This window comes from Corythoichthys intestinalis, chromosome 8, assembly GCF_030265065.1.
Source record: "Corythoichthys intestinalis isolate RoL2023-P3 chromosome 8, ASM3026506v1, whole genome shotgun sequence".
Lineage (NCBI taxonomy): Eukaryota > Metazoa > Chordata > Actinopteri > Syngnathiformes > Syngnathidae > Corythoichthys > Corythoichthys intestinalis.
The window spans coordinates 55,920,923-55,933,992 of record NC_080402.1 but is presented as its reverse complement, the minus strand read 5'-3'; the positions used below and the strand labels follow the sequence as shown (position 1 = coordinate 55,933,992).

Here is a 13,070-nt window from a genome sequence, read left to right as displayed (position 1 = left end):
TCGCTTTCCGCGCCCCAAACCCCCACCTTAACCTAACCCACATTATCAATTATCATTATCATCGTCATCACAACAACAACAATAATAATAATAATAATATTAATAATAAAGACAACCCTTAGCACCCTTTCCGCGTTATGGGACGCGGAAGGGACCTTAGAGGGGCGTGGAAGGAATGGCGAGGAAGGCAGTGTTGGGGGTTGGGGGGGGGGGGGGAGCACGGCGGGGCAAACCTGGACCTACTTGGAAAGAGAATTTTCACTGCTTAACATCCAGAAAACTATTGGAAAACATCTGAAGAGGTGAGTACCTGGGCCGGCGAATTAGTGCTCTCTTTGGTAGGTAACTTTAGCCACCATCGACCATGTTCACTGGCTGTTGGATAGTGAACTTGAAGCTAACCCTTAGCGTAACTTTCGACTATGAATCTACATAATAGGCGTTGTGAATCAGCTTTGTTCACTGCGACACCTCCGAGTCCGTTAGTGAGGATGACTCCCGAATAACGCGTAATACAATATAATAATTCACGCCAATGAATTGCTAACAGTATTATTTCTCGAGCTAGCATAAAATTATACAGTTGCTTCGCCGTTCTGTTTTCTTCAACGGGAGTTGAATTTGTATTTTTCTAGACTCGTTTAAAATTCTAAGTGAAGAGGCAAGATTTATGACTGAGAATTTCCCATTCCACCAATGTTTCATTTTTTTCTGGCTTCAATACCCATGAATACTACTTATGATAGTAATACAATTTGGAATGCATCCATAAACATTAGAACTGAAGATTTCAAACGGCACTGTTCAACAAAACAAAAGCATTTTGGTGCAGGTGAAGAAAAAAAGTCAATTTTCTCTTTTATCTGCGTTTTTTCTCTTTGATGAACAGGCAATGACGACACACAATTGAGGGGCAAAAATAAAGCAATGATCGCCCAAGTTTTAACATTTAGTCATTAATGAACAATTAAAAGTTGACCAGGACCCAAGCTATATAGTGCTTCAAGGTGCCGTCAAGAAGATTTGGTGGCCGACCTTGCGAATAATACCTTTTTTGTTATTCCCTATCCCTACACTGCTGGCCCAAGGTATTGGCACCCCTGCAATTCTGTCAGACAATGCTCAATTTCTCCCAGAAAATGATTACAATTGCAAATGCTTTGGTAGTAATACAGTGGGGAGAACAAGTATTTGATACACTGCCAATGGGTTTTCCCATCGGCAGTGTATCAAATACTTGTTCTCTCCACTGTATATTTTGGTTGCAATGGAAAAAAAAAAAAAAAAGAAAAAAAAAAAATATATATCATTTTACACAAAACTCCAAAAATGGGCCAGGCAAAAGTATTGGCACCCTCAGGCTAATACTTAGTAGCACAACCTTTAGACAAAATAACTGCGAATAAGCGCTTCCGGTATCCATCACTGAGATTCTTACAATGCTCTGCTGGAATTTTAGACCATTCTTCTTTTGCCAACTGCTCCAGGTCTCTGAGATTTGAAGGGTGGCATTTTCAGATCTCTCCACAGGTGTTCTATGGGATTCAGGTCTGGACTTATTGCTGCCCACTTCATAAGTCTCCAGTGGCTTCTCTCAAACCATTTGCTATTGCTTTTTGTAGTGTGTTTTGGTTGTTCTGCTGGCAGACTTATGACCTCTGAGGGAGACCCAGCTTTCTTACATTGGGCTCTACAACAGGGGACTCCAACAACCGGGCCGTGGACCGGTACAGGTCCGTGGTGCATTTGGTACCGGGCCACGCAGAAATAATACATAAATTATTAATGACTGCATTCTGGCCGATTGACTTTGGCCTATGCCGCTGAACACACCAATATCCCTGTCAACTCTAGATATACAACTACAGGATAGGAGGTCGTCATAGAAATGCATTGATTGGACTGTTAGCAGTACATCTTGTTTTGTATATCTATGTGCGCATGGCCTCGATAATAACGTATGACGAAGGTCGTCGCCCATCACATTTGTTCCCGGAAATGATTAGCACCCACACGAGAATGACTGAAAAACAGACGTCTTTGCACAGATTTTTTACGGGGAAAAGGGAAAAGAAGATGAGCCTACAACCTCGAAGAAAACAAAATCTATGCTACTTCCCAGTCACTAAAGACCCAGCAACATATGAGGTTATGCAGCACCCGTCCTCCTCTAAGCATCTTCTTGCTCACGTTTTTCTGGTTCTATAGTTTCCAGCAGAGTTCACTACATTTCTCACACTTTAATTAACGTTAACAGTAGAAAACACAAACAGAGGGACACTTTTCTCTAAGCAGCTTCCTACTCGTTTTGCAGGTTAGCAAATTCACACAGTTTAATGTTATGCTAACTCTGATGCAGGTCAAACTTCCAATAGCAAAATTTGTGGTGTGTTCCCCACCTCAACTACATTGATGTATTTTTACATTAGTTACAGTGGCTGCTGCTGGCAGAAAAAAACCTTGTAAATCGTAATATCCCTCCTCAAGGGGGGTGGGGTGGAGGAGGTGGCATGTTGGCGACATGTAAATTCTGTTGGGGTGTGTCTGTGTGTGTGTTGGGGGTGAGTCAAGTCATCAGCTAATCAAACGTGCGTTGGGGGGGGGGGGTGATGGACCGCCGCATTCAACAAGTGAAAAGGGGTAAATTTAAGTTTGAACATAATGAAAATAATTCACTAAATAATGGTAGGGTCAATTCTATCCTTACAACATATGCGAAGACAATCTAAATTATCTGCATAACTGAACTCATTATACAGGCTGATTAAAAAATAATGTGCCAGAACTAGGGATGTCCCGATCCAGGTTTTTGCACTTCCGATCCGATACCGATATTGTTTTGCACTTCCGATCCGATACTGGCCGTTACCGGCCTCTCTGAGCATGTATTAAAGTTATTTAGCCTCCTTACTTAGTTGTCAGACTCGTGTTGAAAAGGGTTTTAGTAGTCTTGATAACAACTTGCCAGCTGAATTAGGTGAGTTGGAATAACACATAATGGTTGGTAACAAGAAACTGACCTGTTTATTAAATGATAAACACAAAACATTATAAATAACAAACAGAAACTAGGCCTGCAAGCAGGACTGAACGGGCCCTCGCAGTTTGGCGCAACTCGGACGTCACGCAGGTCGGGGTGGTGGCTGACAGCCTCCCTGTAATCATCTAATGAGAACCTAACATGCTTTAAACTCGCTTCTTTTTTTGGGATGAGAAATTGTTTTGAGTTTTCGAGCTTGCAATGGCCACAAATTCTGCTGCCACTAGTTGGCGCTACAGAGTCGATGCAAATGACCACTACTGGACTCTTCAAGGCAAGGCTCTCACCAAGCATGGGAAGTTTGGAGCAGATATCATGTATATCTGCCAAGTTATGACTGTTCAAAATGTGTGGAGAGACAGAAGGTTGACAGTCATTATCACTTTCCTGTTGGACCCTTTTGCTTCAACCAAACCTCAATCATTTTCATCAGGCATCTGAACACATGTCCTAAGGCTCCCCTTATGCAGGTTTGAGGTAGATTGATTTTTTCCCTTTAGAGGAGGAGTGTGTCTCGTAAAAAAGGGCATTTCCTGTTCCCACTAGGAGGTGCCAGGCACAAATGGTAAATTTTCAATCCAGTCCTGCTCAGGCTGGGATACCTCACACACATGCCAGATTTAAAATAGATTGAACGTTGTATGAGGGAGTTATCAGTCATTTTCCGAATTCGGTGTTTTGCTAAAATGACATATTCAGACAGTTAAACATGCTAATAATATTGTAAACTGTCTTAAAAAAGCAAAACACACAAACAACCTCAAACTATTAACTATTACACACTCCCTTTGATTTGCTTGTCCAGCCCGAAAAAACACCAAATTTTATGTTTTATTTGTAGGCACGAGCCCGAAAAAAACAAAATTTTATGCTTTATTTGTGAGGACTCAGGAGCGATGCGTGGTTACATTTTGTGTGATCACCTTTGGTGACACCAGTGCATATATGCATAATGATAACAAATTATAGCCTGTCTTTTGTAACAAATTCTCCCAGTTAAACAAGACTGTAAGATGGATATTCAATAAACATTTATATATTTTATATTTGCATATGTGTTCTAACAGGTGGATAGTGGATTTGACATTTATTTTAATCTCCTCGAGTTGGCAGAAAAAAAAGGCAAGTTTTCTCAATGTTTAAATACATATTTTTATCATTATAAATGCATTTACACAGCGAAATAATGCTGGAAAAGTACATACATACATACATCGTTTTAGTATAAATATATGAATATATATTTTTTGGAAAAAGTCTGCCCGATGCGTCTAAATCCCACTTTACTCACGAGAGATAATGGCTCGTCATCCAGAATGATTCCTTCGGCAATGACTTTTCCCTGGGCTTTGGGACTGTCAAGTGCCAGTTTGTCACGCATAGCAAAAGTTTCTGCCAGTGTTCGTTGCGTATGACCTTTCTTTCTGTCTTCGGTTTTCTCCTAATACTCCTCATATACTCCTCATACTCCTTGTATTGTTTGTGGTAGTATTTCGATAAATGCTTGATTAGTTTGGTTGTATTAACACTTCTTACAGCTTCACCACCACGCTAGACTTTATTGTGGGATATGTTGCACTCTGCCTCGTCTTTGTCGTCCTTTAAAGTGAAATAATCCTACACAGCTGACATTTTTACCGATAAAGTCTCTCAGTCATTTGGGAGACGGTAATGTAGTGTGTTGAAGGTGTGCGTAAAATGCGGACCGGATTTTAGGGAAACCGAAGCAAAAACTGGAATGGATTATGTAAGTCGGTGCACTGGAAAACCTGGACCGGACTTTCAAAAAAACACTGGATCGGAAGTCTGGATCGGAATTTTTCCGTGTCGGCCGATCCGATACCGATACGCATTTTTTTGCCCATATCGGCGTCCGATCCAGATATCGGATCGGGACATCTCTAGCCAAAACCATTGAGGTATATTTTAAAAATAAAACCATTATTAACATCAATGTGACCACCACCACTAGCAGCACGGACAACATCAAGCCGATATGACTTTAACTTTGTTAAAATTACTTCTTAAAAAGACTCGTACTTCTTATTTTAATTATTATTAAATTATGAATTAATTTAATTTATAAATTAATTGATAATGCAGTCTTAAGTATTTTAAAATGAATAGATGCGTGATGTTTTTGGCACATTCTTTTTGAATCACCCTGTACAATGCATATAAGGTTGGTGGGGACAATTTGAGCATCCTGAAAAGTTGGTGGTTATGTCCCTACCATCCCGATGCAAACCTACGCCCTTGCTTTCTCAGGTAAGTTTTGGCAAACTCCAGCCTGGCTTTTTTATGTCTCTGGGTCAAAGTGGGGTTTTCCTGGGTATCCTGCCATAGAGTCCCTTTTTATTCAGATGCCGACGGATAGTACGGGTTGACACTGTTGTACCCTCGGACTGCAGGACAGCTTGAACTTGTTCGAATGTTAGTCGAGGTTCTTTATCCACCATCCGCACAATCTTTTGTTGAAATCTCTCGTCAATTTTTCTTTTTCGTCCACATCTAGGGAGGTTAGCCACAGTGCCATAGGCTTTACACTTATTGATAACACTGCGCACGGTAGACACAGGAACATTCAGGTCTTCGGAGATGGACTTGTAGCCTTGAGATTGCCCATGCTTCCTCACAATTTTGCTTGACAAGTCCACAGACAGTTCTTCTGATTTAGTTATTGCCACCACCTGTTATGTGCCACAGGTAAGTAACAGGTGCTGTTAATTACACAAATTAGAGAAGCATCACATGATTTTTGAAAGGGTTCCAATACTTTTGTCCAGACAATTTTTGGAGTTTTGTGTAAAATCATCATGATTTAATTGTTTTCCCATTCTCTTTTGTGTTTTTTTTTTTTTCATTATAAGCAAAATAAATGAAGATATTACTACCAAATCATTTGTAATTGCAATCATTTTCTGGGAGAAATTGAGCATTATCTGACAGAATTGCAGAAGTGCCAATATTTTTGACCAGCAGTATACTTGCATTATATATAAAATGTATTCTATTTCCATTTTTTTTTAGAAAACCAATGAATTCATCTGCAAATTAATTTTATTTTCTGCATAAAATACCCATAAATTAAAAAAATATCTTGTTGTTTATTTTGCTGTAAAATCACTCCTAGGAGAAGTCATGAAGTCAAAGCGAAAGAATACACAATCTGATTAAAATTTTTTGGAGTACTATTTTGGCCTTCAGCATCATTGTAATGTTTACAGGATAGAATCAGTTATCAGGTCACAGGTGCCAAACATGCTGTTGTACTGTATTAGTTTATGCAAGATTGTGTGATCATGCAAACTACATTGATGCTCTTTGTATTTCTTACCCTTAGTATCTCTTTGTATAGAGAATATGGTTCTTCCTCCATTGCAATCGTTCCTCTACTGTCACAACCAATCACAAGCTCCAATTCAAATAAGCCCAACCCAGTTCCTCTCCTACCCTTCTTACCAACCCATGTCAACCCTTCTCTCTCGTTCTCTCTCTCTCTCTGTGCCCCTCCATTCTCCTCACCTCCCTGCACGTTCCTCTTAACAATAAAAGACGTTTAAATAGCGAAATATATAGACAGGCGGGTTGAAGTGCATAATAGAAACTGACTGGTGGAAGATCCTTTTGTGGAGGGATGGAAAAGCATCGTGGGTTTCTGTGCAAAAACCCCCATGTGAGTCATGTGACATTTTTTTCAGCGTTCCTCTCAAATGCTTTTTTTAAATTGTGTTGACGGTTTTTTCTGTCTTCATCTGTATAGACAGGTTTATAAAAAAATCCGTCATATTCTTTATATGTCTGACTATACCTTCTTCATTCCTCTCCGGTGCTTTGTCATCCCAGTTTTCAATTTGCATGCATACCTCCCCCCACACTGTAATACCAAGTACCGGCAGCTGATCCTTGCCAAGGAATATGTTATTTTCTCTCTTTAGATAGATTCTTGTGGGCAGGTTGGCTCAATTGAAAGTGAATCTGCCGGTGGCATTGACATGATGAAACAAACTTCTTTTGTTGATACAACCATGGGCAAGGACACTGGCTTGTTTGCAGAAGTGTGAGGTCATCTGGTTTAAAGGTAGTTGCAAAGGTACAGATGGTAATTTTTTGGGGGGGGTGGGGGGGGTGGGGGGGGGGGGTTGGAGAAAAAAACAACAAAACAAAACAAAAAAACAATGAATTGGACCATTCATTTCTTAATGCGCCTTTATACAAAGATGAAATGAGGCATACGTTGAATATAGTGTTGATTTTGGCAGCCCTCTTAATTTTCATCTGTCTTTTGAACGATAATACCGTATTTTTCGGACTATAAGTCGCACATGAGTATAAGTCGCACCAGCCATAAAATGCCCGATGAAGAAGAAAAAAACATAAGTCGCACCAGAGTATAAGTCGCATTTTTGGGGGAAATTTACTTGATCAAATCCAACACATAGAACAGTATCATCTTGAAAATTAAAATAAAAGTAGAGAACAACATGCTTGATAAATGTACAGTATGATAATGTTACATGATGCATGAACAACCAAATGCGAACATGGACGGTATGTTAACATAACATAGCTATTAAGAGTTATTCAGATAACTATAGCATAAATAACATAACAAGTTTACCAAACCATCAGTGTCACTCCAAAACACCAAAATAACATGTGAACTGATATAATAATGTGTTAATAATTTCACACATAAGTCGTTCCTGAGTATAAGTCGCACCCCCCAGCCAAACTATGAAAAAAACCTGCGACTTATAGTCCGAAAAATACGGTACTTATTCGTCTTCGTTATATTTAAGCCATTTCAAAATGTGTCTACGTCTAGTTTTTGTTAGGGAAAATAGACTATTAGTCGACATTTATTTAAAAATTTCATCTGTAAAATTCAGTAGTTTCACGCCAAAAATAACTAAATAAAAAAAGTAGGGCTGCAACTAACGATTATTTTTATAGTCCATTAATCAATTGATTAATTAATCTATCAAATTGATTTATATAGCCCTTTACAAAACCCAAAAGGTCCCCAAAGTGCTTTGCAACAAAGACAAACATGGCTCGTGGTAAATAAAAGGCAGGAAAGTAGTATACAATGACAACAAAAAAAAGAAATGAAATAACGCATCGCGATAAAAGTCAGACAGCAAATAAACAATTAAACAGATAAAATCCGAAAACATTAAAACCTTTAAGAAATAAAACCAGGCAACACTAATCTGGGGGAAAGGCGAGTCTAAAAAGGTGTGTCTTTAACCGAGATTTAAAAAGGCCTAAATTTGTAGTGGTGCGGACTCAGAGGGAAGACTATTCCACAACCTGGGGGCAGCAACTGCAAAAGATCGGTCTCCCAACTGTTTATGTTTGGACCTCGGAACTTGCGAAAGAAGTTGGCCGCTACAACGAAGAGTCCTGCCAGAGTTACGGAGGGTTAAAATTTCCGATAAGTAATAAGGGACCAGGATCAGGTACATCCCTAAACACTTTATTTGACAGCTGTGTCATAAGACTCTCATATTTATGGCATGATATTGTCATGGGCATTAATGAATGCCTATATAAGTGTCATCTGGCAAATTTTGTCACCAACTTCATTTATGTCCAGCTCGGCTCTTTTACATCCATTCAAAAGTTAGATGATTTGCCAGATGACACTAAATGACATCTGTCATAGGCATTCATTAATGCTCATGACAGTGCCATGTCATATTTATGACTTATGTTGTGATGACAGTCTTATGACGCCACTGTCAAATGAAGTGTTACCGGTTAATATTTTTTGGTGTAAATCAGGGGTCCCCAAACTTTTTCCTGTGAGGGCCACATAACTTTTCACTTCACTCACTGATGAGGGGCCGGGGTCAGTTTGTAACAAAAAAGGTGTGACGATTGCAGGAGTGCCTAAATGTAAAAATTTATTGTTTTTCAGAAAGCCATAATCAAACAACGCTTTCTGGATTCTTCACGGAACAAAAGTAAATAAACTAAAAATAATAATATAATAATAAATAATAACAACACTATTAATTAAATAGATAATAACCAAATAGCCCTCTCTGGGTTCTACACAGAAAAAAATCCAGGAAATAGATAACACTATTGAGAAAAAAAAAAAATCAAAATGGTCTCTGGTATTGTTCAGAGGGCCGGACCAAATGTGGAGGCAGGCCGTATCCGGCCCGCGGGCCGTAGTTTGGGGACCCCTGGTGTAAATGTTCCATAATACAGCGAGAACAGCTGCGGTTTATAGTCCGGTGCGGCTTGTCTATGAACAAATGCCATTTACATGTCAAATTTGGTGGGTGGCGGCTATAGTTACAGTGTGTCACAAAAGTGAGTACACCCCTCGCATTTCTGTAGATATTTAAGTATGTCTATTAATGTGACAACACTGACAAAATGACACTTTGACACAATGAAAAGTAGTCTGTGCGCAGCTTATATAATAGAGTTCATTTATTTTCCCCTTAAAATAACTCAAAATATAGCTATTAATATCTAAACCCCTGGCAACAAAAGTGAGTACACACCTTAGTGAAAGTTGTCAATATTAATGGACAACATGTCAACTGTCAATATTTTGTGTGGCCACCACTATTAACCAGAACTGCCTTGACTCTCCTGGGCATGGAGTTGAGCAGAGCTTCACAGGTTGCCACTGGAATGCTCTTCCACTCCTCCATGACGACGTTGCGCAGCTGCCGGATATTTGAGACTTTGTGCACCTCCACCTCCCGCTAGAGGATCCCCCAAAGATGTTCTATTGGGTTCAAGTCTGGAGACATGCTTGGCCAGTCCATCACCCTTACCCTCAGCCTCTTCAGTAAAGCCGTGGTCATCTTGGAGGTGTGTTTGGGGTCATTGTCATGCTGGAACACTGTCCTGCGACCCAGTTTCTGGAGGGAGGGGATCATGCTCTGCTGCAGTATTTCACAGTACATGTTGGAGTTCACGTTTCCCTCAATGGAATGTAACTCTCCAACACCTGCAGCACTCATGCAGCCCCAGACCATGACATCCCACCACCATGCTTGACTGAAGGCATGACGCACTTATCTTTGTACTCCTCGCCTGCTTGCCGCCACACATGCTTGAGACCAAACAAATTAATCTTCGTCTCATCAGACCACAGGACATGGTTCCAGTAATCCGTATGCTTTGTTGACATGTCTTCAGCAAATTCTTTGCGGGCTTTCTTGTGTACCGTCTTCAGAAGAGGCTTCCTCCTGGGGTGACAACCATGCACACCAATTTGATGTAGAGTGTGGCGTATGGTCTGAGCACTAACAGGCTGACCCCCCACCACCACCACCTCTTCAATCTCTGCAGCAATGCTAACAGCACTCCTGCGACGATCTTTCAAAGAAAGCATTTGGATGTGACGCTCAGCACATGCGCTCAGCTTCATTGGACGACCAACCCGAGGCCTGTTCTGAGTGGACCCTGCTCTTTTACAAAGCTGGATGATCTTAGCCACTGTACTGCAGCTCAGTTTCAGGGTGTTGGCAATCTTCTTGTAGCCTTGGCCGTCTTCATGTAACGCAGCAATACGTATTTTAAGATCCTCAGAGAGTTCTTTGCCATGTGGTGCCATGTTGGAACTTTCAGTGACCAGTATGAGAGAGTGTGAGAGCTGCACTACAAATTTGAACAGACCTGCTCCCTATGCACACCTGGACCGAGTAACACTAACGAGTCACATGGCATTTTGGAGGGAAAATGACATGCAGTACTCAATTTGGACATTCAGGGATGTAGTTTCTAAGGGCTGTACTCACTTTTGTTGCCAGGGGTTTAGATATTAATGGCTATATTTTGAGTTATTTTGAGCAGAAAATAAATTAACTCTAAGCTGCACACAGTGTCGAAGCATCATTTTGTCAGTGTTGTCCCATGAAAAGATATACTATATTTATCTGCAGAAATGCGAGGGGTGTACCCACTTTTGTGATACACTGTAGGTGCGTCCTATAACCTGAAAAATACATTAATTCACCTTATGGCTATGAACAACTTATCTAAAACTACCATTGTTATTTTTTCAGAGAATGTTTTGGTCTATATTAATATTCTAAAAAAGTTAAGCATATACACAACAGTACGCATAAAACAATTAAATGCTGTTTGATTATTGCTGATTATGAAAGCAATAATCATCCGGGCAACTAATCGGGTCGGTCGGGCCTTTGTACATACAGACTTACATTTCGGCCTGTGTTCACGGTGTTCAAGTGATAGACATCAGTCCAGTAGTATTGAGGAAATAATGATTCAAAAATATTAAACGGTAAATTCCAACATGCTACCTTTCGACTGCTGTCATTGTGCCACACCTTAATTTGCTTTAAAGCAAATAAGGAAGAGATCATGTTTTTCTTTTTACCAATATTAACCAATAGCTCAAACATCCTCTGTATTAGAGCAGGGCGGTAAACCGAAAATTTACCGTCACCGAAATTCTTAACGATGACCGACGTAATTTTGACCATGTCGGTAAATTCGGTAAATTAATAAAACAAGAAAATATAGTCTTTTCATCCCGCTTTGATTCTGTGTTGTCCGTCTATGTTCATTCCCCTTTAAGAAACCGTCAATGGGCTTACGTAGGGAGTCACGTGATCATCAAGGAGCCAATCAAACAAAAGCCCAGTAAGCTAACGCTAGCAGCTAACGCTACAAGCAAAACGTGATGGAGTGTGGCTTAAGGGAGGTTCACCAAACTTTTAACCGACATTTAGTAGACTCTTGGTGGCATCCAGACGGGCTTTCACCCGCTGTCCTCCCTGCTGTTCTCACAATTTCCGGAGATGGTGCTTTCAGTGCTTTCTACTGGTAACCAGGCTAACGCTAGCTAGCGGCTAACGCTACAAATGAACGTGATGTAGTCGGATAGCGGCTCTAACTTGTCGAAACGGCTGAACTTAATGAGTGGATTGGGCACGGACTGCATCTAGCAATTACTATGTGGCATTATTTTGTATCTGTCTGTGTGTGATTCCTCTGATAGCTTTTGTGATGGTAAAGCATTCAGCTTAAAGTACAATCCAACGGCGAAACTTATAATGACCGAGAAATGGCCCCAGCTATTTTTCTGTGTGTGCTTATTTCTGTGTCATTATTGCTATCATAAAATCTTAAGCGTTTCATTTGAAGAAGATCAATATAGCTTTAATGTGTGTGTGTCTCTCTCTGTTTGTTTGGGGTTTCATTTGTGCGTGCATTTATTAAAAAATGCACTGGGGGGGACCCTGAAACCATAATGTAAACACTTGTATTTAATAATTATGTCACAGCAGCCATTAACAAGTTGTCTTTTTGAAGTGTACTGTTCAACCTGCAAGTCATTTGTGTTACAATGACATGTTTGCACAGGCATATTGATTTTGATAATGTACATTGTTCAAGTCATACACGCTGTTATAAATGTTCATACTTGAATTCTTATTGCTTACATTACATTTTTATAAACTTATTGTTTAGACTGCATGTACAATTGTTAAATACAGTATATGAAATTGAATGCTGGTAAATAAATCAACAAGAAACAGTTAATCTGTATTTCATGCATTGATTCAGATTTTCAAATTATATAACAGTACGCTTGGGCAAATTTATCGTCATTTATCGTTATCGAGATAAATCTGCTCAATTTATCGTGATACATGTTTAAGGCCATATCGCCCAGCCCTACTCTGTATTATCAGAAATTGTATGACTGTGCTGCCATGTGATCTTAAAATTTGAAGGTCTTCATGCATTTTCAGTTCAAGGCTTTGGATTTTTAACAACTTTGAAGATTAGATTGTAATTTTTACAGTCATTGCACTACGCGAAAGAACAATGTCTACATAACTCCAGGGGAAAATAGCGGATTCATCTCAATTGAGGCATTTGTCCAGACTGACATGAAATGTGTCAACTCCAGCCTAAACCCTTGTTTTTAATCGCTAGTATGATGTTTGGAACTTTCAATATGACATGAAAATATGAATGAATGAATGAATGAATGATGCTTAGTGCTAATGACACAGGT

General features: G+C 39.8%; 1 protein-coding gene across 4 annotated transcripts in view; it reads left to right on the top strand.

Moving 5' to 3' along the window:
- Positions 1 to 203: 203 nt before the first annotated feature.
- gne (glucosamine (UDP-N-acetyl)-2-epimerase/N-acetylmannosamine kinase) overlaps positions 204 to 13,070 on the top strand; it is an 89,245-nt gene continuing 76,378 nt past the window's right edge. For 2 of the 4 annotated variants that reach the window (XM_057844325.1, XM_057844324.1), the window contains exon 1: positions 204 to 302. Coding sequence is in view for 2 of the 4 variants with exons in the window: in XM_057844323.1 (XP_057700306.1) it covers positions 6,678 to 6,716 (39 nt within the window). In the remaining 2 variants the exon portion in view is untranslated. Of the gene's footprint in view, positions 303 to 6,015; positions 6,717 to 13,070 lie in introns of those variants that run through there. The other 2 variants (XM_057844323.1, XM_057844322.1) reach the window with 1 other exon arrangement.